At 42.8% G+C, this 27,651-nt stretch overlaps 1 protein-coding gene across 2 annotated transcripts; it reads right to left on the reverse strand.

Annotated features, from left to right (window-relative positions):
- On the reverse strand, positions 1–27,068 carry pdxdc1 (pyridoxal-dependent decarboxylase domain containing 1). 2 transcript variants are annotated; one of them, XM_072693772.1, is made up of 23 exons: positions 26,900–27,068; positions 24,803–24,873; positions 23,919–23,987; positions 22,731–22,805; positions 21,990–22,136; positions 20,243–20,432; positions 19,462–19,530; positions 19,298–19,376; positions 19,121–19,205; positions 18,935–18,983; positions 18,144–18,245; positions 16,733–16,858; positions 16,437–16,491; positions 9,718–9,774; positions 8,836–8,906; positions 7,655–7,760; positions 7,174–7,345; positions 5,691–5,809; positions 5,008–5,129; positions 4,802–4,894; positions 4,590–4,686; positions 3,780–3,878; positions 1–3,107 (listed from the first exon to the last, which is right to left on the reverse strand). In XM_072693772.1, the coding sequence occupies exons 2-23, from the start codon at positions 24,871–24,873 to the stop codon at positions 2,878–2,880; spliced, it is 2,283 nt and encodes a 760-aa protein (XP_072549873.1). In that variant the 5' UTR covers positions 26,900–27,068; the 3' UTR covers positions 1–2,877. The 2 variants fall into 2 exon arrangements, with proteins under 2 accessions (XP_072549873.1, XP_072549872.1); XM_072693771.1 differs by having other exon boundaries at positions 21,990–22,139.
- Positions 27,069–27,651: the final 583 nt, after the last annotated feature.

Below are 27,651 nucleotides of genomic sequence, written 5' to 3' on the forward strand. Positions count from 1 at the left end.
TTTCTGTACGTCAGAAACATCGTCAGTATCGACGTGTTTTAATGAGATGAAACAGAATCAACAGAGTAAACAACATTAATCAGGAAGCAGCCAGGGGGCGCTACAGTAATCATTCATAAACATTAAGACACATTGCTTTTCCCATAAAAACCCAAAAACCCTCAAATTCTTCCAGTCCAGAGAGAGCAGAGGACCAGAACCCAGCCAGCTCAGAACCTCAGAACCGTAGAACCGTGAGAAGTGCAGGACGGACGGGTTAGATTAGATTAGATGATCTCTCTCTTTTTGATTCTGAATTATGGCTACAGTATTAGATTAGTCTAACTATCAGCCTACAGTCTGGTCCGATCACAATCTGTAGAATAAATAAACCTTTATTTCGGATTAAATTAGGATTTTCTGTACAAAAAAGTGCAATAAGGCATTCTGATCAGATCAATAGCTGCAGGAGTCTCAAAGCATCGCCTTCGACCTCCTTCACAGAGTGTCCACACCACCGTGTTTTGGCAAATAAACAAACAAAACTATAATAAAAAGTTGTTTTAAAAGTCGTTAATCACCAAATAAACATCACAACAGCCCTTATTTTATGCAAATGAAGTATACTAGAAAATATGAGGAAATAATAAAGAGGTCAATCAGCTCGCTAACATATAAACATGTAAATGACGTATGACGTATGATGTACACTAAACCGATTAAAGGAACGCAGCGAACTGGCAGTGCACGGACGGACTGAAGGAGCGGCACAGTGACACACAGCCGGGGGTATTAAAGGTCTACTCTACTCTTCTTCAACCTGATCTCCATCTGCTGCGTCTACAGAGCACGGCTCATCACCACAGACCCGATATTCCAACACGTTCTCCTGAACTTAGAAAACAGCAGAAGACCAGACCACCCACAACCCACTTACAATAGAAGTCAATGGGCAGCTGCTGAGTTCTGCAAATAAACGTGTGAAAGACTCGGACAGGACACACTCTTATTAGTGAGCGTGTTAATGACACATCGATACACACTAAAACAATGCTCAGAAAGGGAAAGTACGCTGCAAAAAAAGATATATTGGCAAGTGTATTGATCTTAAATCTAGTTTGAATATCTAATATTACTGATTGTAGGATTTTTGCAAAATATTAGTTTTATTTCTAGACATTTTCTACTTGTTAAGTCATTTTATCTACTGAAAAATCTATTTTATATCTACGATTTATCTGTTTCAAGATACAATGGAAATAATTTAGATTTCCAAGAAATACAAATAAGTATTTGCCAGTGGAATTAAGCAGTAGACAAAATTACATAAACAAAAAAAAACCCAGCAAGAAATAAGTTAAACTATGATTTATTATGCATTTTTGTTCTTTTTAATATTCCAAGACTAGAAATGTTAGATATTTAAACCAGATTTAAACTCGTGCAAATAATTAAACTGCTTTTGAAGTAAATATTTAATAAACACAATTATATAACATTGTTCTACAACTTTAACAGTACAGGATCAGGCAGGTACTTCGCCTTTACTCAAGGTTGATTGTGGTATCCGGAAGCTCCGCCCACAACAACACACCTGTAACCTGAACGACTACACGCTTCAAAATAAAGCTGCTACAAAGGGTTCTGTGACTGAAGCCACAGAAGAACCACTTTCGGATTCCTATGGGCCGTGTTTGCGAAACAGATGCTTACTATGCTAGTAAAGAACCTTTAAATTGATAAAGAACCTTTACATCAAGTGTAGGTTCTTTATTGTTATCATATATTATTATTATTTATTAAAGAACCTTTGTTATTCACACTCACTCTCCTGTCTTTTATTTATTTAATTTAGTTATTTATTTAGTTATTTATTTAAATTTTGGAATCAATATTGTTTTTTTTTTTATGGCATCAGTCAAAGAACCCTGTGTAGAACCTTCGCTTTTAGGAGTGTACTCTACTCTACACTCTTAGCAAAAAGGTTCTATAAAGGGGTGAATAAGTAAGAAATAAGAACCTCTTTTGTTGCAATTTAGAACCATTTTAAAAAGGTTCTTTACAGAACCATATTCAAGAGGTTTCCCATCATACACTCTTAGAAAAGGGTTAGTCAGGAATTTTGCCCATGGGTGTCTGTTCTTGGTACTGTATAGAACCCTATTTGCTTATAGTGTAGAGAAGAAAAGAAACTATTAGCACATTCAAGTGGTTCTTTGAGCTGGAGTGGTTCTAGGCAGAACCATTAACTTTACAGAAGAACCCCATTAGTCTGATTATTGAAAGGACAAACAGATTCACAGCTTAATTTACAAGCTCTGAGCTCCTAAAAATAAAGGTGCTGCAAAGGGTTCCTTGGGTGATGTCATAGAAGAACCAGTTTTGGTTCCATAAAGAATGTTTTTTGTGAGTGTGAAGAACCTTCAAACGATTATAGAACCTTTACATCAAATAAAAGTGGTTTTTTAAGCCTTCAAAAGTTTTATAACACTCACATGGGAATGAAACATTCTATAAGGAACCAAAAAAGGTTCTTCTATGGGTTCTGGTATCTTTTCTAGCTGCTAAACGGTCAGCAGCTGCCCACTGACCTCCACTGCGAGTGAGATTATCCCTGGTAACGGACGGTGCGCTGAAGACGCAGCAGACTGAGATGATGTTGGGCAATTCAGGAGTGTCCCTTTAATCAGATGGCAGGTATCTAGAGCTGTGTGGTGAGAACCGGGCTGTGAGGAACGACGCATGCTGACGGAACCCCAGTGTCGCATTAGTTGCACTTAAAGCTGCTTCATAAACCTAATTTCTAGAGTGACTCTGTCAAAGGCATCAAGGTCGCGACCCAGGAGCGATCACTCCGCTTCATACAGTACACACGCTTCGCCTGCCGTGGAGTGACCTCTATCTGATGGAGTCAGGCTCCGCCCCCTGGCCGTCCGGGACGCGCTGGTCCAAGGTGGAGGTCTCCTCGGAGTGGAAGGGAGGCGTGTGGGGTACCTCCACCTCGGCCTCGACGTGTTCGGACGTTTCGGCCGGCGGCGGCTCTCTGAAGGACTCCTCCAGGTGGCAGACGGAGCTGGTTTCACTGAAGGAGTCGAATCCTGCCCCAGAGCGGCGGAACAGCTTCTGACCTGTGAATGAATCCAGGTGAAGGAACAGTCTGATGAGAACGCAAAGGTAAACCAACATCAGCTCATAAGCTCAATCATTTATACTGTCATTGGGGGAGGAGCCGAACTGCTCATCATATATATGATATGATATAATAACTGTATAGATCATATATATCATCATATATATCATCAGTCATCATATATATGATCTATACAGTTATTATATCATATCATCATATATATCATCAGTCATCATATATATATGATCTATGCCTCATTGGGGGAGGAGCTGACATACTGACTGTATATATGATATCCATAATCTGTACAGTTATTGGGGGAGGAGCAAAACTGCTCATCATATATATGATCTATACAGTCATTGGGGGAGAAGATGATTTTCTGACTGTATATTTGAAATGCATAATCCATACATTTATTGGGGGAGGAGCTGAACTGCTCACCATATATATGATTATATACATATATACATATACATATACATATATATATATATATATATATATATATATATATATATATACACATACATACATATATACACACACACACACACACACACGATCGATACAGTTATTGGGGGAGGATTAAATGTTAATGTCAATCTTCCCACAGTCACTTATTTTGAAGGTTGTCCTGGGTTTTACATGAAGGTATGCAGGAAGTTACCTGGCAGGCGTTTGGCTGTGGCTGTGGGGGTTTCAGGGGACCCCTCATTATTCGATTGGGCTTTTAGAGAATAAATGGGCTCAGTAGTGTCCAGAGAACCTTCGGGAAACAAAACATACAATACAAAAAGTAAACTGTGGTCAGTACTTGAGTACAAGTAGAAGTATTCAAATTTTTTAACATAACAGAATAAATAAATAAATAAAAACGTTCCTTTAAATGTACTAAAGTCAAAGAAGTAAAGGGATTCTCACTTATTATGTATAATAACAAATAAATAAATAAATAAAATTAATAAAGTATAAGTAATATAATCTATAGCATGACTATGCATTGTTTTGTAAGTATACATAAAAAAAGTACTTTTTTTTATTTTGTTCAAGATGTATTTATTTATTTAACAGAAACCAACACTACTTTCACTGGAGTATGAAAGTTTTGTATTTTATCCACTGCAATAAATTTCCGATGGAGGAAGTGGAGTAGTTAGGAAACACAGTGTCATTGATGCAAAGCACTAAAAAACGTTTGACTACCAACAGCACCCCCTTGTGGAGAATCAGCCTGCAAATCATGAGTGACTCAATGAGCTAGATCATTAGTTAGTGAAATTGCTAGTTAATTACTTATTCGTGTTTTCTTTTAATGATGTAACAAATCAAAGATTAAATAAATATATATTTTTTTATTTCCTAAAAATGTCTTTTATTTTTATGTTGATGTTTACTCTTTTACAGATCCTGCTCTGTGTGCCCATTTTTTGAAAACCAAAATGTGCTCATCTTAGTGTTTGTGTGGGAGTGTTTTTACCTGCAGCGAGGTTGAAGGTCCTTCCTTTAACAGAACTCTGAACGGGGGAAAACCAGTTCATCACTGAGCTCACCAATGGGATCTGCCTGAGTACACCCTGCAGGGGGCGGAATACAGGAATACATATTACTGTGGTGATGGAGTGATGTTCAGCATAGCACTTTGGTGCCCACATGAAAACCTCGATACACCCCTCAGCACCCCCTACGTACCTCCTCTATGAGTTTGTCCTCATTTGCTTTCTGCAGCTGCAGTTCAGCCTCCAGGATGCCTTTCCTCACCACCTCCGTCATGTTCTCCAACAACTGAGAAGACGAAAATAAATCCATCAAAACTAAATAAATCAATCAAATAATCGAATGATTTCTGATCCGAACTCTTTTGGGGGTTTGTTTGTAGCAGGCCGCTGATACAGTACCTTTCCACTCTCTTCAATTTCTCTCCCAACAGATGCAATAGTGTCCACCAACGCCGCCACATCCAGATCCTCGGCTGCCATTCCAACAAATATACAGCTCCTCTCCTCACTGAAGTCTGGACCTGCAAGACGGGGGACCAGCACTTTCCATATAAGACTCCTATAGAGAACTAATGACTGTGTTCGAAGAACTAAATAAAAACAATGTAATAAAACAAATTAAAGCAACAGTATGTGAGAATTTGTATGTTTTGCTCCTGGGCTCCCCCTACAGGAGAGAAGAGTAAATCACTTTTACTCCACTGCAGCAAATACTAATCAGGCTTCGAGTGCCCCCTCATGGACAGCTGTATACGTGCATTTCTGAAGCTTGATCTGAAGGTGGAGCAGCATGTGGGCTGAGGTGGTAGAGTAATACTACAGGATTTTACACTAATATGACTCTATGGGTTCTACAGCGTTACACAGCAGCAGTTCTGGAGAGAGGTTCTCCTCCTGCAGCTCCACCACCAAACCTCCATAGTGCAGTAGCAGCAGCGCTCCGGCCCGGAGTGGGAATGACGGAGACGCCCTTCTCCCTGTTCAGTTCAGGCAGTGGAGCGTCAGCCTGATCCTGAAGCTGCTGAGTTAATGACGAATAATGCAGCTTTATTACATGTTCTACAAAAAAAAGAAGAACAGACCTGTGGAGAACTCCAGGTCAGTGTCCAGTTCCCTCAGCTTCTTCAGCAGCTCAGTGTTGATCTTCTCGAGCTCCTGCTGCCGCTTTCCTTCCTCCAGGTCTGTCCTCCGGGCCTCGTACCTGCAGTCACACACGGATACACACACACACTTTTTTTTCACATATCCAAACCATTTTTCACAGAGCTGTGAAAAACTATCAGCCCCTTCCCAATTTCTCCTGTTTTTACATATTTGTCACATTTAAATGTTTCAGATCATCCAATTATAATATCATTTTAATATAAAAATAAATAAACAACTTGAGTAAACAACTGATCCAGCTCATAAACGATGATGCAAAACCTGCATCACCCATGGGGAAAAGGTAACGGTCCCCTAATTACTGATGGTGCCACCATTGGCAGAAACAGCAGTAATCAAAAGTTTGTAATAACTTGTGGTGAGTCTTTTACATCGCTGTGGAGGAATTCCGGCTCTTCCTTGAGGAATTGTTGTAATTTGGCTACATTGGACGACGACTGTCCAGCTGAACTGCCCGTTTAAGGTCTTGCTACAGCATCTCGGTGGGACTGAAGACAGGAATCTGACTGGGCAACTCCAGAATCTTTGTTTCTTTTGAGCCATCCAGAGCCATCATTGTCCTGGCGCATAACCCAACTGCACTTGAGCTTTAGGTCACAGACTGATGGACTGAGTGGACATTCTCCTGACGTTGTGTTTCTGATAGAGAGCACAATTATTCATGTTTCCATCAATTACGACCGGTCACCCAGGTCTTTCAGATGCAAAGCAGCCTCAGACCATCACACTACCTCCACTGTGTGTGACTGCTAGTGTGATGTTCTTAAGGTGGAATGTGATGTCCGCTATAAGCCAGATGTAACGGGACCCACGTCTTCCAACACTGGCAATTAAACACTGTTAAAGCAGCTGAATGTAGCATTTTTGCCTTAATACAGCAGCTTCAGACTCATGCTGATGCTCTAGTGACTGTAACAGGAAGAAAAGCGACTTTGCTACTTTGGGCCGAAATGCCGCTACTGCACTACTGCACTGTTACTCTAGTGAAGCGGCATGAAAACACTAGCGAGAATTCATACTACTAAAGTCATATTTGTGTACAATTCTGTAATCGTGCTCTACCACTTCAGTCCACATGCCTCTTTCTCTTTCAAAGACGGTTCTGAGCTTGTCCAGAAATGCATGTGTACAGAGTGTCCTCCTTGAGGAGTGACTCAAAGCACAAAATACTATTTTCAAACTGTAGGGGGAGCCCAAAAGCAAGAAATACCATTTCTTGCGTAACACTGCTTTAACCGGTTGTTTTAGTAGCGGGGGGTGGGGGGGTTAAATAAATCTTCATCTTCAATAAATGATCATTTAAAAGCTGGTGATCAGTGTTAAAGGTACAGTAACAGAAACTGTGTGTTTTCTCAGGAGCAACCAGAGCTCAGCTCCGGTTAGTACTCCTCTCTCTCTGACCTGACAGCGCCGAGGCCAGGCCAGCTGAGCTCCTCTATGTAGCTCAGAGAGGCGTGCTGCAGAACCTCCTCTCTGAAGTCCAGCCTGAAACGCAGCGTACAGCTCAGCACAGGAACCATCTCAGCCAGCTTCTCCACCAGCAGAGCCACGTCTGACTCCTGAGTGCCTAATGCTGCACACACACACACACACACACACACACACACACACACACACACACACACACACACACACACACACACACACACACACACACACACAAATTAGAACCATCATAAAAGACTGTAGGATGTGGGTCCTTTCAGAAACGCAGTGTAAACACAGCCGTTTCTGTTGGACGCTTCCTGTAAGCGCTAACACACCTTAAACAAACATCTGTGGTGAGAAACACTGTAGTATGTGTGTGTGTGTGTGTGTGTGTGTGTGTGTGTGTGTGTGAGAGAAAGAGAGAGAGTGTGTGTGGGTGTAAGTAAAAGTTCACCTGCAGCGGTCATTAGAGGGTTAAAGCGCACACACACTCCTTCGTCCTCCAGCTCCACCACGTCCACTCCGCTGGCCGGAACAAGCACCGCCAACTGCTCTCCAAGCTAACAACACATACAAATACAAGCCATTCATACTGTAAATAATGCAGTGAAATTTAATTAGTGATAATAACCACTTAGCAACACCATAGCAACCACCATTCATCATTTTATAACCACCTAAGAACACCACAGCAACCATCTAGCAACCCTAGATCTACAGTCCTGCAACGTGGAATCGTTCAAGCGGTGCAATCACTGCACTTTTGTCACAAAATGTGCTTTTCTAATTTTAATATTTGTTTTGTCTGATTTTAATAACTGGTTAACTATTTTAACAGCTAATAATTATTATTTAATTATTATTATTTTTATATATAACAGCAGTTAACTACATTTGGGGTCAATCGTGTAATTTAATTTAATTCAATTTACTTTTACCAGACTATTTTATTTCTTTTAAAAGAAAAAAATGGGGGTTTGGTGTGAAATGCTCGGTTCTAGATAAGCTCCCCCAGTCAGAGCTGGAGTTCTACAGTGGCGGTTCTAGATAAGCTCCCCCAGTCAGAGCTGTGGTTCTACAGTGGAGGTGAAGGGAAGCAGACGTCTGAAGCTCTAATAAAAGCTCCTCACAGAAAGTTCTTCACCTAATGGTGATGAAGACGCTGCCTGATGCCTGAGACACGGTTCTACCAGAGTTCTGAGAAGAGTTCGGCTCTAGAACCTGCTTTTAGAACCAGATCATTAAAATGGTGGAGGGATACATGCTGCAGGGTGTAGTGCAGCTACAGAAAGTAGTCCCTAAAGAAAACTGGATTAGTTGAGATTCTCCACTATTTTACCCTCATCATCATCATCATCATCATCCATATAAAACTCAGAAGACTCGTGTAGCTGCACTGGTGGGTTTGGATAGGAGATAAATTATGGGCTGTATCTGTGCTGTAGTCATGGCGACCGACGCCTGCTTCCATTCACCTCCACTGTACAGAGATCAGAGTGGGTCAGGTTCTCTACAGTGAAGCTCAGTTTCACACCGAACCCCCAACTCTGACTGAGCTCAGCTCACACCCTTTCCCTTTAAGTGTAATTTACTATGTGTCCTTTGTCCTCTGCAGTGATTATACCAGGCTCTTACCCATCTGTTGAGGGCGTCCTGCACCTCTCTGTCTCCTGAAAAATAACCTTCCACAGAGCCGCCACTAGACGCTGCAAGACAAAAAAATTATAATTAGCACCACATCGCTCAACCTCTGTCCAAAAGTATGTGGACACCTTAAGCCAGGAGTATATGCCTCTTTGCAGCCGTAACAGCATTTACTCTTCTTGCAAAGATTTTACACTAGCTGTTGGAACATTGCTGTGAACGCAGTTTGATTGACACTGGATGATTAGTTCTGTGTTTTCTGTAGAAACAGCACAGACAGGTTTTCCATGGCTCTGAATGCTTCCACCACACTGACCGGACAGGAAACCCTCACATTCCTGCTCTTCAGTTATCGGAAGGTTGTGGGCTGGAAGGTGGAGAGCCACCACAATCTGCTGTACCTTCACCTTCCGTTAGCACCTGGAGGGGGCGTGTTCTCGGTTGTGCCACCTTTTAGTACATTGATCCAGGTCCATCAGTAACTTTAAAGGAACTTTACTGGATAGAGCTCCATCCCTATAGAGAACACCCCCCCAAAGGCCCAATGCTGGCAGGCTTTATACCACTCTTGCCCACACTCAGAGTGCCCTCAGGGGTTTTATTGGTCAGTGCATTTCAATGGATATGGAGTGTCAGCAATGGGATGTCCACAAACCTTTGGACATATAATGTATCCTTTTAGACGAACAGATGATACTAATAAACATTATTATTATTGTTATCATTATTATTATTATAAGTAGTGTGTGCATGTCAGCAATGGCTGCACTTTAAAGCCGCTGGATTCACTCATTATAAGGGGTGTCCAGATACTTTTGGACATATAGTGCAGTAAGCTATGGGTATGTACATCTTGAAGACAGGGAAAGTCACCTGAACTGGTATCTTGGGAGAACCTGAAGACCACCACAGGAGAACACAGCTCGTCCTCTACCTGAAAACATTACAGAACAGAGAGAGGGCGAGAGAGAGAGAGAGAGAGAGGAGTGAGAGAGACAGAGAGAGAGAGACAGAGAGAGAGAGACAGAGAGAGAGACAGAGAGAGAGACAGAGAGAGAGACAGAGAGAGAGACGGTATCGAACATAACTTTCAGACGTTTCGTTATGAATATGGATCACAGCGGAGTTTTGAGTCATGCAGTAAGCGGCGCTGGTTTGTGACTCGTTTGCGTCCAGTTTCAGGTCTGAATCATTGGGATGTGATGTCATGGGGAGGTTTAGTGTGAGGCGCTGGGCAGACTGGTTAAACTGGACCGCATGGCTCTTGACCTGAAGTCATGCACTGGTACGGGAATGTCTCGCTGGATCCATGAGTGATGACCTTCACAGCAGCACAGTGAGCCACAGCTAACTGGCTCAACACCAGCTGCAGATACAGCTGCTTGTTTTAAAGGGCCGGTACCCACCTTTACATGACCAGTCACATTCACCTCGCTTACCCTTCAGAATGAACCAGGCTGCTTCTCGTACTGTGCCTTTCAAACTGATATATGTAAATTAGCTGTTTTCCAATAGGCTGCCCTGTATTCTGCTGTAGGCTGAGTTGGCCAGGGCTAAACTGCTGTAGGCTGAATGGGTGGGGCTAAACTGCTGTAGGCAGAATGGGAGGGGCTAAACTGCTGTAGGCTAAATGGGTGGGGCTAAACCACTGTAGGCTGAATGGATGGGGCTAAACTGCTGTAGGCTGAATGGGTGGGGCTAAACTGCTGTAGGCAGAATGGGAGGGGCTAAACTGCTGTAGGCAGAATGGGCGGGGCTAAACCACTGTAGGCTAAATGGGTGGGGCTAAACTGCTGTAGGCAGAATGGGAGGGGCTAAACTGCTATAGGCTGAGTGGGTGGGGCTAAACAGCTGTAGGCTGAGTTGGCCAGGGCTAAACTGCTATAGGTTGAATGAGTGGGGCTTAACAGCTGTAGGCTGAATGGGCGGGGCTAAACTGCTGCAGGCTGAATGGGCGGGGCTAAACTGCTGCAGGCTGAATGGGCGGGGCTAAACTGCTGCAGGCTGAATGGGCGGGGCTAAACTGCTGCAGGCTGAATGAACCAGGGCTAAACTGCTGCAGGCTGAATGGGCGGGGCTTAACAGCTGTAGGCTGAATGGGCGGGGCTTAACAGCTGTAGGCTGAATGGGTGGGGCTAAACAGCTGTAGACTGAATGGGTGGGGCTAAACTGCTGCAGGCTGAATGAACCAGGGCTAAACTGCGGTAGGAGGAATGGGCGGGACTAAACTGCCTGTAGGCTGAATGGGCGGGGCTAAACAGCTGTAGGCTGAGTGGGTGGGGCTAAACAGCTGCAGGCTGAATGGGCGGGGCTAAACTGCTGCAGGCTGAATGAACCAGGGCTAAACTGCTGTAGGCTGAATGGGCGGGGCTAAACAGCTGTAGGCTGAATGAACCAGGGCTAAACTGCTGTAGGCTGAATGGGCTGGGCTAAACAGCTGTAGGCTGAATGGGTGGGGCTAAACAGCTGTAGACTGAATGGGTGGGGCTAAACTGCTGCAGGCTGAATGAACCAGGGCTAAACTGTGGTAGGAGGAATGGGCGGGACTAAACTGCCTGTAGGCTGAATGGGCGGGACTAAACTGCCTGTAGGCTGAATGGGCGGGACTAAACTGCCTGTAGGCTGAATGGGCGGGACTAAACTGTCTGTAGGCTGAATGGGCGGGACTAAACTGCCTGTAGGCTGAATGGGCGGGACTAAACTGCCTGTAGGCTGAATGAGGGGTACAGCAGATTGTGGTGGGTGTAAAGGGTAGTTAGACCACTATAATATGGTGTAAGTGTTTGTAGGACAGTCTTTCCCCTTCCAGCCCACAACCTTCCGATAACTGAAGAGCAGGAATGTGAGGGTTTCCTGTCCGGTCAGCGTGGTGGAAGCATTCAGAGCCATGAAAAACCTGCCTGTGCTGTTTCTACACTTCACAACCAGCTCATGCCAAAACACTGCTCATGTCATGTAAACGCAAGCAGCTGCATAACAACGAGCTTAAAGGGCCAAAGTAACAGCCTGGATATGGTCGCTAAGCTGCAAAATCACTCCGCCTACTGCTGTTTAGCCATGATGAATGATGATCACGACCCCACCTCCTCATCCCTCAACTCTCTAACTCACCCAAAAGTACTGGATGGAGCTCCACCACCATCATTCCAGAGAACACAGCTCTTCCACTGCTCCACAGATCAATCCTGGGGGGCTTTATACCCCTCTAGCCCACACCTGGCATTAGGTGGCATCTTCTCCAGAGAGTCCTATTCTATTGGCAGTACTTCTCTAAATAGACTAGACAAGCTGTGTGTGTGTCTAGTCTAGTCTAGTGTCTACTCTGTGTGTCCGGGTACAACCTAAAGTACCTCAAAGCATTTATTAGATGGGGTGTCCACAAACATTTGGACAGGTAGTGTATGTTAGCTGTAAAAGAGCAGCCTGGTTAATTGGTTAAAAGGCATTAAGGAAGGGGTTGGAAAATGGTCATGTAAAAATAAATGATGGCTCTTTTTGGTTCATAAATGTAAACATTAAATATGTAAATATTATATATATTAAAAATAATAATAAAAAGAATATATTTAAATAAAACAAAAATAAATAAATAAAATCTAAGAGCTACACGTCTTTAAGCTCATTATGAACGGTCTAAAGCTCTCTACTAAAAAAAAAATTACATGGTGGAAATAAAAACTACACACATGAACATTGAGACAGATTAAAGCGATAGTTTGGCGGCAAAATCTACACAATTTCCCCCTTAACTCCCCCTTAAAATGTAGTCATGTGACGGAGTAACGTCACAACTTTAGTTCTACGCTGGAGCTAAAAGGCCAAAGAAGCTAAAAAGTAATGGAAGCTTATGTACGCCAATTAGCATGATGATGCTAACTGTATGTCCAAGTCATCACACTGGTTTCTGACACTCTATGACTCACTGTTATCTAGAACAGAGGAGGACAAATCTGTCTGATGTCAAACTAAGGCCTAAACCAGATGCACGGGTCTAGCTGACCTGGATGAAGACCTGGATGCGGTTTAAGCGGGATAAGAGCGGAGTCTGTGTGTGGATTTACTGAAAAGTGGAAAAGGTTGGGAGCAGAAGCCTGAGAAGCCTCATAGCTCCAGTGCTAAACTGCAGGCATGCCTTGGCTGATTGAATACAGCGCTGTGAAATAGTGTGTGTCCCCAAGACAGAGCTGAAGCTGAAGCACAGCTCGGTCCTGCAACAAGGTAATTCTCCAAAGCACACAAGCAGAGTTCAAACATCGCACAGTGAGCTCCAAGTAAGGAATGCAGAGTTGGGAATGGTCTAGAGCAGGGGATTTCATTAAAATTCAAAAAGAGTCAGCTAGAGAAAATCTCCTTAAGCCAAGCTCCGTAACATCACCATGTCTAACTAGCATTAGCATTACGATTCGGTGCCATGCCCTGTATACTGAAGCAGTCTGGTAGCTCTATCAAAATGAAAAATACTCAAAATAAATGTTAAATTCTCATTTCAGTAAAACTTAAAAATAATAAATGTGCATAATAAATGAGCTTAATAACTCGTCTCGTAGCCCAGCTCCACATCACCGCTTTACATAATCGCCACGGTCTCAGAACACTGCCTATGGTCCACTATTACCTGAGGATCGCTGGTTGGAATCCTGGGTCACGCTGCCTGCCATCAGCATCCGCAGCCAGAGAGAGCACAACTGGAGCCATTAGGTTCATGTTTACTATCTGCTCCAGGGAGTCCTATTCTACTGGCAGTACTGCTTCTCTACAGGGACTAGACAAGCTGCGTGTGTGTGGGCATCTGTGTCTGCAGCAATGCGTGGAACTTAAAGTAGCTGAATGCATTCATTAGAAGGGGCGTCCACAAATATTTGGACAGATTATACTATATTTTATACATCAAACTAATGAAACACTCCTTTAGTGTGTGATGTCATTTAGTGTTAGGAAATCAGAGGGACAAACACTTTTTCACAGCACTCTGGGAGGAAATGTGTGTGTACATGTGTGTGAATTTCCACCAAACCGTCCCTTTAAACGTCAGTCTATCGTCTGTCTGATCTGATCTGATCTGAATCCACACATCAGTCCCCCAGAGTCAGGTCCAGCGCTGATGACCCGCAGGTCATCAAAGCTCTATGAGGGGACGTCCCCCGGATGCTGTGGGCACATGCCTGATGCACTGATGGTCGAGGAGCCCTCAGAGCACGAGGTTGCAGGCGGACATGGTGAGGGAGGGAGCAGTGGAGAGACGGAGCGAGCATCAGAGAGAGAGAGAGAGAGAGAGAGAGAGAGAGAGAGAGAGAGGAGTGAGGGAGGAGTGTGAGGTCAGGCAGAAAGAGGGTGGGTCCCACCTACAATAGAGAGAATGAGCGAGCCCAGGACATCCCGCAGTGAAACCCCGGAGATAGGCGGGACCCGCGAGCGAGACACCGAACCCTGAAACCAACGGCACCCGATTCTCACTAACACACACTACTGCAGAGCCCCACATACACACACACACACACACACACACACACACACACACACACACACACACACACACACACCACTGCCAACTAGAGCTGGGAGATAACCACACGTTTCACAAACATCAACCAACAATAACAAAAATAATGGATACTGGATAATTAATAGCAGATACTGAACAATTCATAGTAGATACTAAATAATCAATAGTAGATAATGAATAATTCATAGTGGATACTGAATAATTCATAGTAGATACTGAACAATTCATAGTAGATACTGATTAATCAATAGTAGATACTGAATAATCAATAGTAGATACTGAATAATTCATAGTAGATACTGAATAATTCATAGTGGATACTGAATAATTCATAGTAGATACTGAACAATTCATAGTAGATACTGAATAATTCATAGTAGTTACACTCATTATTAATTCATACTGCTTACTTAACAGTGATTCACAGCAGTAACTGAATAATTCATCATTACAGGGTATTTAGGGCTAAGCCCCCCCCGCCCCATATCACCCAGCTCTATTGCTGACATACACACCCACACACCTGCACACCTTACACCGTTCATACACACAACAGTGGCTGCTCTTTACCATGCTCAAAGCCTCGAGGAGAGAGAGTTCACTGTCGAGGACATCCTGATGACGGTGACACAGGGAGAAAGGGCTGGTTTTAAGGGGGTGATTAAAGGACTAAAGAGAAGGCCCATTTTGTTTCTTTTTCACTCTTAGAAAGACAAACGTGCCACTTTCCTCACTCCGGACCAAATGATCTTTTGGAAAAAATCTGATTTGAGAGATGAACAATCTAAGAAGAGCATACACTGCCTGTGAGAAGTCTGAGAACACCTAGCTTTCCAAAACATCTTTAATATCAATAGTTTTTTAGACAGATACACAAAACCTTTGACGTCGGCTCTCATCAGCACCACCTTTGGACTGAAATAGCTTCCATCTACTCTTTTATTCCTGGAATCATGACCAAATTTATGGTTATTTCAGAATAAACTAATCTAGTAAACCGTCTCATAGCCATGCAGCGTGCTAACTAACGAACCCGATACCTTCATAGTGATGTTTTTAACTAACAGCAGGCCCTCAGGGTCCAGTCTGAAAGCCTCATGTAGACAAAAATGCAGCTCCAATTTTAGCTAAAATAGCTAAAATCCCTGCTTGTTTAACTTCTAACTTAAGATCTGGATGCTTTTTAAAAGACCAACGTTTTGGCCATAGACTTAAGGAGATTAGTAAATTGGTGATGGCGGACCACGCCCCGAGGATTGCATGCTCAAATCCCGGGTCATGCTGCCTGCCACGAGCAGCCGGAGCCTGAAAGAGCACAGCTGGCCTTGCTCTCTCCTGGCTGGCTGGCTGGCTGGCTGGCTCTCTGTCTGTCTCTGTCTCTGTCTCTCTCTCTGTCTCTCTCTCTGTCTCTCTCTCTCTGTCTCTCTCTCTCTGTCTCTCTCTCTCTCTCTCTCTCTCTCTCTCTCTCTCTCTCTCTCTCTCTCTCTCTCTCTCTCTCTCTCTCTCTCTCTTTCTTTCTTTCCCTCCAGTGTGATGCTGGCTGGCACGGGCATCTGCTAGCTGAAGCATCAGAGCTGGGAACCCAGCGCTTTCCTCTGAGCATGTTGGTTGCCTGGTGACAGTTAGCATTGGTGGCAGTTTGATAAGAGTTGGTGGCTGGTTGGCCGGAGTGGCCCCACGCTCCCAACGTTGTAAGCATTACACGTGACGGGTGGAGAGAACTAACAAGTGGTTCGGGGCTTGGGGCTATCATTTTAAAAACGATGACATTCTAATTCCAGTGTTTGTTAGCAACGTTAGCCTATATCAAACATGATATCCAACATGCCTTGGCTGACTGACTGACACATCAGACATCCTTACTTCTAACAATAGCTTAGAAAACAATCCTTAGTCAAGTAGAAGCTGCTCGTCATTCCGAATAAGACACTCTGATGAAGATGAAGCTGAGTGTTGAAGAATAAAAACAGTGATACAGGAAGAAAGCAAAGTGTCCCCAGACTTTTGATGGGCAGTGTACAGTCCTGTATATCTCAGAGAGGCTTTGTCAGCGTGCAGCTGAATGCTTTACAGTTATTTGTTTGTTCACCTACCGACGTCTTTATGGAGGTCAGTGACTTCAGCTGCTCCAGTAGCCGCTGACTCTGTAGAGAAACAGACCGGACACTTCATTCACAGTGGTCCAGATTCACACCGGATATCCCCACTGCTTCCTGTGTTGAGCACTACACCTGATACGACGCACTATAACAAAGTCTAAGTGTTTCCAATAAAGAGGCCAAATAGTGCATACAGTGCCACACTGGGCACAGAAGGTGTGGTGCTATAGGGTGTAAGTGCACTATAGGGTGAATAAAGAGACGTTTGAGGTTTGAGGACTCTTACGAGGTGGGACGCATGCCTGATCCTCTCTACAATCCCATCATGCCCCAGGTACTGCAGAGACAGCCAGAGGGGCAGAGCGCGAAGCTTCTCCACTGGCTGACTGGACGTTAGTCCTGCTGCAAGAGACTGAGAGAGAGAGAGAGAGAGCGAGAGAGAGAGAGAGGGGTGAAGAATGACAGTAAGTGACCCAACCAAACACAGTACATACACATACACACACACACACACACACACACACTTATTTTACACACACATATAAAAATTTAATATTCATTATTTTTCATTTAATTAATTTAATATAAAGAATTCAAAAATATCTATCTATATACACACACACACTATATAATATATATTATTATATATTATTATATATATAAATCGCTGCTGTCCAAGGAAAACCATGTATTTCCAGTTTTGTCCCTTTTTTGGATGAATGGACCAATCGAATCGAAATGCTCTAAAATTCGTTTATTTTGTAGTTATTAGTTATTTTATTTGGAGATACATGTTTTCATTGGACAGAGATATATATGATGAGAATAATGAGTATGTACATCTTCAATGTTCTGTTTTTGGACATTTCTGTTGGAATATAAATGTTATCAAATGGAAAATTGATATTTTAATGATTGTACCTGTTAATCGTATCTGTATGCAAAATCAAGGCATTATTAATGTTAGCCTAATTAATCAGTAATTGCTTATGAATTACAATTAGCAATTAGTTGTTGTAATTCTGCTCTTCTGACTTGTGCTATACATGAGGAAAGGAGAGAGGCAGCAGGACTCCTTATCCACTACTCTAAGCTCGTGTATTTTTTTATTAACAGGATCTCTGCATCCATCAGCGGTAGTGGTGTTGACTTCCGCCGCCTGGTCAGACTGAGAGAACGGGAGGTCAGCAGTTATCAAGTGCGGATATAAAAGAGATAAATCCCAACACTGTGTTCCAGATTTCATGACCTCCGGAGGAAAAACGAAGTGTTCGTCATTCCAAACTGCTTCTACACCAACTCCACTGGCCCTGAATTCCAATCTAGTGGGTCTTGTACAATGACTTCAGGCTGATTATGGGATCAGGGAGGCTAAATTATATATATAATAAACATTATATATATATTCAACTCCATCATCATCAGCAGCAGCAGCAGCAGCAGCAGCTCACCTGATTTACCATCATTAAGCCCTGATTTACCACCAAACCAGGTGTTGATCTGAGGAGAACTCTAAATAATACTAGACTCCATGAGGAGAACTTTGGAGATGTTCTAATGAACCTCCACCCCTTTCTGTAGGAGTGTTATTATTAGTGTTTATTCTAATATCAGTGTTTTACTGAGCAGATCCCTGTTCTTCTCCCTGTCTGTATGGTTTCCTGTGAGGTGACTGTGAGGTGTGAGGATTTACTAACCAGAGCCGGATCCTCATGTCTGTAAAGTGTGACAGCCGGCACAGCAGGCAGCCCAAGCCACGGCCCGGGGGTCAACGTCATACTGTCACACTTAGTGGCTGCCTGCACACACGCACACACACACACACTTAGCTTTGACCTCAGCACAGATTAAATAGAACGAACTACACTTTCACACTGACTCCAACATCAGTATGCAGAATTACGTCTAAATGGGCGAAGCTAAACTGCTGTAGGCTGAATGGGTGGGCCTAAAACGCTGTAGGCTGAATGGGCCGGGTTAAAGTGGTGTAGGCTGAATGAGTGGGGCTAAACTGCTGTAGGCTGAATGGATGGGGCTAAACTGCTGTAGGCTGAATGGGTGGGCCTAAAACGCTGTAGGCTGAATGGGTGGGGCTAAACTGCTGTAGGCTGAATGGATGGGGCTAAACTGCTGTGGGCTGAATGGATGGGGCTAAACTGCTGTAGGCTGAATGGGTGGGGCTAAACTGCTGTAGGCTGAATGGGTGGGGCTAAACTGCTGTAGACTGAATGGGTGGGGCTAAACTGCTGTAGGCTGAATGGGTGGGGCTAAACTGCTGTAGGCTGAATGGATGGGGCTAAACTGCTGTGGGCTGAATGTTAAACTGTTAAATAATTAATTTCTCCATGATATGAGCTCTTAAAGTAACCCACAAGCCAAACAAATCAGTGTGTGTTAAAGGAGAGAGGGCATTCGCTACACTCCCAACAATCACCTACAAACAAGCACAGCCCAGAGAAGGTAAAAAACAAATGAAACTGCAGCTTACTGTAACCGTGGAGGAGATGTGACCAAGCACCAGTGTCGCCAAGTTGACTCTAAGAGAAAAAAAAAATCACAGTAGGATATCATTGATAATAATAGAAAAACAGAAGTAGTATATATATATATATATATATATATATATATATATATATATATATATATATATATGGCTGATTGCACTGATACTAACCCCTCAACATGCAGCCAGACGTTATACTGTACACACAGCTCTTTGAGGCGGCTCAGTTTATCTGTATGACCTGCACCTGGAGTTCCTGTGGTTTAAAAAAAGGAAGAAAATTAAATACTCAAAATATGATCTAAATAATCCACAAATTACATAGTTTAAAAAAATAATTCAACTAACCAGCATTTGCTATTAACAGCAAAGGAAGCTTCCCCGTCTCCATATCGTCTCTGATCAGCTTGTCCAGCAAGGCGATGTCCTGTGAGAAGAAAACAGCTGAAAGCAAAAAGTGCATTTCCACCTTTAATAGATCAGAAAAGAGAGAAAAACAACTGATGTCCAACCATTTGGTGCTGAGATCCGAACATGGTGTTGCAGGGCACGGTGCAAAGACTGGACAGGGGTAGACCGAGCTGCAAATAAAGACACACAGATTTGATAAACGGTGTTAAATTATTACTCAGCAAATATGGAAACAATAAAATGATGCATTCCAAGCAAAAAGGTTTCTATGTATTACTGGAAAAAGGGTTGTCTACAAAAGGTTTTTGAGCAATAGAAGAACCTTTTAACTGGTTAATTAAAATTATCCATGGTAAAGAACCATTGTTTACAAGTGTCTGATAGAAACCTCTTGCATATAAAACACTGATCCCTTCTAAATGGTTCTATGTAGCACTAAACTGCACTGCATAGAACCTTTTAAAAATAAGGTGCTACAAGAAATAGATCTGTGCCATAGTATAAAGAACCTTTTAACAGTCGAAAGAACCTTCACTTGATGTAAAGGTTGTTCACACTCACACATCTCTTTTTTCCCCCAAGTTCTTCCTTGTACAATCAGATCCATAAGTATTTGGACAATTACACATTTGCCTCTCTACACTTCTACTCTATACACACCAGAACCCATCCTTCTTCTTCTTCTATCACCATGTTTAACAGATGACGTGCTACTGCTTTAGATATCATAAACCCTTCCTTTCTGTCCTCCTCCGTCCTCAAGATAATCTAGGGATCATCCGTCCGTTTAGGAGATCTGAGGTTGTTTGATTTGTTCTGATGTGCTAGTGGCTACTGAGATCATCTGAAATCCAGAAATGGTCCAAGTGTAAAAACATCTACCTGGCTGCACAGGTGCTGTCCCAGGCCGGGCCTGCAGGCGGCGCTCTGGTAGATCACAGGCTGTTTAGCACTGAGCACTGTGAAGCCCTCTGTAGTGTAGTCCTCATAGTGAGCGTTAATGACCAGCCTACACACCTTCACCAGCCCCTCACGGTCATCTTCATGGTAGTACGCAGAACCGTTCTCATACCTGAAGAGAAAAATCACCTGCAGTCAGACATTCTGACAGTGTTTGTTAAAATGTTCCATAATTTCCAGTCCAGATAAAACGAGCAAGCGTAATTAAAAACATAGTGCATCATAAAAAATTCTTTAAGGTGGTAAAGCATATGACACGCATTTCAAACCTGTACCTGCTGATTACCCTGGAAAATCCACAGTATTACCACTGTCCCTAATCCCGTATGAAATGCACTGTAGTGGTGCATATCACCAAATGTGCTGAAATACAACCAATTAAACAGAACTAATTCAGCTCTCTGCTGAATTAGAAAGAAAGAATGTTCTTCTTGAGACGGCTCAAGAAATTCAACCTGCCACAGACCCTGAAGATCCAGTTCTACACAGCGATCATCGAGTCCATTATCACAGCCTCCATAACTATCTGGTTTGGTTCCTCCACCTCACAAGAAAGAGCCGAACTCCAGCGCATCATCAGGACAGCAGAGAGGATCATCGGATGTAAACTGCCATCACTTCAGCAGATCTACTCCAGCAGGATGAGGAAGCGGGCTGGCAAGATTACATCTGACCCCTCACATCCTGGACACCCCCTCTTCCAGACACTCCCCTCGGGTAGAAGACTGCGATCCATCAAAACCAGCACAACACGCCATGCTAACAGCTTCTTCCCCAGAGCTGTAGCGCTCCTCAACCACAGTGGACACCTCCCACTGTAAACCTCTAAACTTACAACTGAACTGTACCAAACCGGACTGAACAGCTATTTTGCACTCTGACTATTTGCACTATGACTATTTGCACACCTGTACAGATGTTCTTTTCTGTAAATATATTTTCAGCTCTTTATTACCTTTAGTACTTTTTACTTTTTTAATTTACCCTATTTATTGTTTATTTTCCTTTAGTTTAAGACTGTGTTCTGTGTTTTTTGTTACTTGTCATACGTGTTGCTCTCACCAAGACAAATTCCTTGTATGTGTAACATACTTGGTGAAATAAAGAGATTCTGATTCTGATTCTGCTATGAAATATTTCTTTACATACATCCTTTAAGCACTGCTGAAATCCCCAAATACTCTCAGAAAAGCATATTCTTATCACAATAACAAAATGAAGCATCATAACTATCTAATATAAGTGTACTGCTCACCTCCAGTCTCATGTATAAGTCTCGTAATGTATATATTTGTATTATAGTGTGTTATTATTATTATTATTATTATTGGTAGTAGTAATTTATGAATTATTTATTTATTCATCCTCTACTAGATTCCCTCAGCGCAAAGCAAGAACATCCCCCAGACTGTACTGTGGCCAGTCCATTGTAAGGCACAACACACACCTATTCACTCATACACACACCTAATAGCAATTTAGCATAGCCAAACCTCCTGTTTTTGGGAAAAGGGAGAGGACAGGAGTACCCAGAGGGAACCCAGAGAGAACCCAGGGGACCAAACAGACGGGTATGTAAAGCTGATTGATTAAACTACTTATATAAAGGACTGTTCTCTATAAATACTCTGAGTGGGCTGAGAGCTCCAGCTGATGCCGACGAACTGACCTGAAGAGTCTGCAGAGCCACAGGGTCGTATCTGAGAGGATGCGAGTGGTCAGTTTTCTCAGCCTGTCTTTGTCCAGGACAGAGATGTAGGCGGCCAGACTGTGACCCAATAAAGCCATGTGTCCCTGCTCCCCTACATACTGCATTCTGCTGGAGAAACACACACACACACACACACACACACATTATATACATTATACACACTCATAAATCAGTCAGATAACGGTTTATTTCTGAAACATGAACATTGTTAAATGATAAAGACCTGAAATTCATCTATTACAAATCTAACGAGTTTAGTTTAGAAGAATAAACTGTAATAAGAATAAAACATCTTATTATACAGTTTATTATCAATTTATTAAATTAATACAATAATATTTCCATTCAAGCTGGCAGAACGGTTTGTTTATACTGCTCTCAGTTGCTAGCTGCCAAGCTTGCTAATCCATATTCACGTTAATTTAATCTCTAATTCATCAGAATATAGTCAATATCCATCATTTTGTAATAAAGATAAAATATTAGACACCTCTGAAGCCATTTACTCTGAATTAATCTGACAAATGATAGAGCTGAGTTAGCTAGCTAGCATTACCAACACTGCTGCTTCTGTGTTAGCAAGCACAGCAGCACCACCTGCTAACCGACTTTTTCCAGAATGATGTTTCTCCAGATTGATGACCAAGAGGGAACCTGTGACCGATAACAGATAACAAACGGAAGAATGAATGGACCTACCGGTGGGCCTGTTTGTCCTCGTCGTCATGCATAAGATTCTGAACCAGCTGGAGAATTGTCACCACATTCTGACCACTGCAACGAGACAAAAGAACAACACACATGTTAAAAATTCAGAAATGCAGCAATTCCACCTTAAAACAGCTTCATAGCATCTCCGTCATTCCCACTCCGGGCCGGAGCGCTGCTGCTGCTACTGCACTATGGAGGTTTGGTGGTGGAGCTGCAGGAGAAGAACCTCTCTCCAGAACTGCTGCTGTGTAACGCTGCAGAACCCATAGAGTCACATTAGTGTAAAATCCTGTAGTGTTACTCTACCACCTCCACCCACATGCTGCTCCACCTTTAGATGCTCAGCTTGTCCAGAAATGCAGGTCCATGGGGGGCGCTCAAAACCTGATCTGTATTTACTGCAGTGGAGTAAAAGTGAATTGCACTACCCACCTGTAGGGGGAGCCCAGGAGCGAAAAATACCAGTTCTCACATAATGCTGCCACCTGACCTTCTACCTGATCTGATCTCCACCTGCTGCACCTTCCGAGCTCAGCGGTTTAGCACACAGCACGTTTACCACATTTGCCTGTGTGTAGATTAGAACCCAGTACCAGGTGACTCCAACTTCAGCAGCTGCCCACTGACTTCCAATATACACAATGTATCCAAATGTTTGTGGACACCCCTTCTAATGAATGCATCCAGCTACTTTAAATGGCAAATGCACACACACAGCTTGTCTAGTCCCTGTAGAGAAGAAGTACTGCCAATAGAATAGGACTCTCTGGAGCAGATCATCATCATGACCCTATTGGCTCCATGCTGCCTAATAATGCCAGGCTAGAGGGGTATAAAGCCCCCCAGCATTGAGGAGCTGTGGAGCAGTGGAGGAACTGTGTTCTCTGGAATGATGGTGGTGGAGCTCCATCCAGTACTTTTGGATGAGTTGGGGAGTTGAGGATGAGGAGGTGGGGTGGTGATCATCATCCAACATCCTGACCTCACTAATGCTCTTGTCACTGAATGCAATCAAATCCTCACAGCAATGCTCCTCCTCCAAAATCTAGTAGAGAGTCTTGTTCTCAACTCTTTTTAATACCCTTGATTTCTGAAGATGCAATGAATGAGCAGGTGTCCCAAAACTTTTGTCTGAGTTTTTAAATGATTCTCTGTACAACATAGAACGTGACTTACTCTCCCTGTAAGGGTCCCGGGATATCTCTCCAGCTCAGCTTCCGTCTCCCAGAGTCCTCTGCTGTCTCTCTGTAGAACACACACACACACACACACACACACACACACACACACACACACACACACACACACACACACAATGGCTGCTGATCTGCTCAGTAAATCACTGATATCAGAATAAACACTAATAATAACACTCCTACAGAAAGTGGAGGTGGTTCTCCATCACTGTGTTCATCATTAGAACATCTCCAAAGTTCCCCCAGAACATTTACATTCAGTACATTTACGGCATTTGGCAGACGCTCTTATCCAGAGTGACTTACAACGTTACTCGTATTACAGAGGAGGGCCAACCTAGTGTTAGGAGTCTGGCCCAAGGACTAGCGCAGCATAGTCACCCAGACCGGGAATCGAACCCCAGTCTCCCATGCGGCGTGGTAGCTCACTGGCAGGTAGTGGTGTTATCTGTTGCGAAACACCAACCACCATGGAGTCTAGTATTATTTAGAGTTCTCCTCAGATCAACACCTGGTTTGATGGTAAATCAGGGCTTAATGAAGGTAAATCAGGTGAGCTGCTGCTGCTGCTGCTGCTGCTGCTGCTGCTGATGGAGTTGAACACATCCTCCACGCTGTGCTGGCTGGACTGGGGGGCGTCCAGGAGAACCCTGAAGGAACCGAGCTCTGTTCTTCAGACTAGCTCACCAACAAGATCTCACTACCTTCTTTCTTCAGAATGAGAAGCTCTTGTTTCTCTATTTACTGGATTTATGTTCAGCTGCTTTATCTGTTCTGAGGAGATCTGGAGCTTCTGCAGTAGAACTCTGGGTTTAGAGGAATGGGGTTAGGGGTCTAAATTCTCTGTGCAGAACTTTTTCTTACATTTGTCCACTCTCCAAAATCTTCATAGCATCAGAGAGGTGACTCCCCATCTCAGCGAGCGTCGGGTCCATCTATAACCATCCAGGAAAAAAGAAGAATAGGATTAAAGTATTAATATAGATATTTATATTTTTAGTCCAGGTCATTTTGGATCATTTCTATTGGTCCATTCATCATGAAATGTTCCCACAGTGTGAGGAGAAACGGGTGTGAAGGTTCTGCACTTCCGCTCAAATGACCCTCATGACTCTTGATGTTCTGAGTGTAAATAAGTGAAGAAATTCTCCACAGGAAGTAAACATGGCAGTGGCGGCTCAGTGGTTAGCGCGCCCTGTGATTGCTCACAGGGTCGTGGGTTCAATAACCGGTCAGCTAAGCCGCCACTGCTGGGCCAATGAACCGCGACTATTAACCTTATTAATTCTAGTCCAGGGGGCGCTGTGCTTTGATCCCAGCTTGGGATATGCAAAGAGAAGAACTTTATTGGAAGTCTAATGACAATAAAGGAACTTAAATAAGTAGATATACACACTATTTCTACTGATTGCCAGGATTTATCAGATCTATAAACAACATATTAAAATAGAACATATTCAATTCACCATAACCTTGCCCAAATATATTCAATTAAAATAACATTCTAAATTAATCTGACTGAGAAAATAGTAAAATGATAAAACATAACATATAAATGTGCCATCATCTCTGCACATGCACATTTGAGGTTATTAGATTTTAATAGGTTAAATAAATTAGTCAGTAAATAAATAATTGTGTATTAAAAAGGTGCAGAACGGAGTCATTTCTAATTATCTAATAAAACAGGTTTGAAAATATTAAACTATAACATCAAATACGCCACAGTATTTTGTATACGCCTCATCTCATGTTTTATTTCCCTGATATATTAATTAAACAGTAATTAAGATGGATTATGGAATAATGGAAATGTGCAGAAACATGCAAGAACAGTAAGGGCCCCTAAATTTGAAAAGACCTCCGCAGCAACTGTAGTGAAGAAGTGGACGAACCAGAAACGAACATTTACAGTGTGGGAGTGGCTCTGTTACACAAATAATACCAAACAGGATCTTCTACACCAGGTGAGAGGTGGGACAGACAGACAGACAGACAGACAGACAGACAGGGAAACGTGCAGGACAGCTGAAAACACCACAGCCTGAATTAGTATGAGTGCATGTGCTCAAATGTGAAATTACACAAATTTGATTTTCTATAATTATTATAATTATTATTATTCTGTTTTACAGCAGAACCAGAGTGAGGAAACTTTTACTGAGCTTCTAGGAGCTGAGGGTCACCAGTTGCCCAGAGAGGACCAGAGAGTCCTTCCATATCCCCCATCAGAGCAGAGAGGGTCAATTCAATGAATACATGACCATGATCATGACAAACTCTCTCTCTCTCTCTCTGTATATCTGTCTCAGTATCTCTCTCTCTCTCTCTCTCTCTCTCTGTATATCTGTCTCTCTCAGTATCTCTCTCTCTCTCAGTATCTCTCTCTCTCTCAGTATCTCTCTCTCTCTCAGTATCTCTCTCTCTGTATATCTGTCTCTCTTAGTATCTGTCTCTCTCTCTCTGTATATCTGTCTCTCTCTCAGTATCTCTCTCTCAGTATCTCTCTCTCTCTCTCTTTCAGTTTCTCTCTCTCAGTCTCTCTCTGTCTCTCTCTCAGTATCTCTCTCTCTCTCTCTCTTTCAGTCTCTCTCTCTCAGTCTCTCTCTCTCTCTCTCTCAGTATCTCTCTCTCTCAGTATCTCTCTCTCTCTCTCTCTCTCTGTCTCTCTCTCAGTCTCTCTCTCAGTCTCTCTCTCTCTCTCTGTCTCTCTCTCACTGTCTCTCTCAGTATCTCTCTCTCTCAGTATCTCTCTCTCTCTCTCTCTCTCAGTCTCTCTCTCTCTGTCTCTCTCTCTCTGTCTCTCTCTCTCAGTATCTCTCTCTCTCTCTGTCTCTCTCTCAGTCTCTCTCTCTCTCTCTCTCTCTCTCTCTCTGCACTGCTGTCTAATCACATGAGCTCGAGCCTTCAGCTCTGTAAATCAGTCTGAGGGCAATGTCACTCTCTCCTGCTCTCTCATACCTTTTAATTCAGCCCTTCCTCGGAACGTGGAAACCTGAGGATCGTCAGAATATCCGTGGCTCTTTTAGGGAACCTCAGGTTTGATATGCAGAAAGAAAAGAAGGTAAATAAGGTGATAATCCGGCTCTCCGTCTCTCCGCTTTCAGCTGTTCGTGCAGATTTAGCTAGCGCTCTTCCTGGTGTGCTGGCAGCGCTGACGTAGCCCACACAGGACACGCCCCTACACTCAGGCACCAATCAAACCGCGGCGCTTTTAGCCGTATTTTAATATTATTCACACAGTTTCACAGCATTGTTGTTGCATTTATATAATTGTTGGACTTTTAAATTCATTTATATACAAATACATATGAACTGTCAGCGCGGACGTGTCCCACGCCCCCACATTCAGGCACCCATGGCAACGGCGACGTTTTTTTAGTTTTTCATTTTTAAATTATTACATTAGTTTTAAAGCCTAACTTTACAAAATAACACAGTGTAAATAATTATATAAATTACATACTTTTAAATGTATATATTGTAAAGATACAGAAAGTAAATATAAGCTAGAAGCGCTGACGTCACCAACACAGGACACACCCCTACCTTCCAGCACCGACGACAACCGGGACGTGTTTTACATATGTTATTAAAATCATTTTAAAGCATTATTTTTAATTACTAAAATCTAAATCGAATTACTAAATAAAGTTATGCAAATAACTAAAACTAAAATTATTCATAAAAAACTAAATAAAAATTAACTTTCA

The sequence above is a fragment of the Salminus brasiliensis genome, chromosome 12 (genome assembly GCF_030463535.1).
Source record: "Salminus brasiliensis chromosome 12, fSalBra1.hap2, whole genome shotgun sequence".
Lineage (NCBI taxonomy): Eukaryota > Metazoa > Chordata > Actinopteri > Characiformes > Bryconidae > Salminus > Salminus brasiliensis.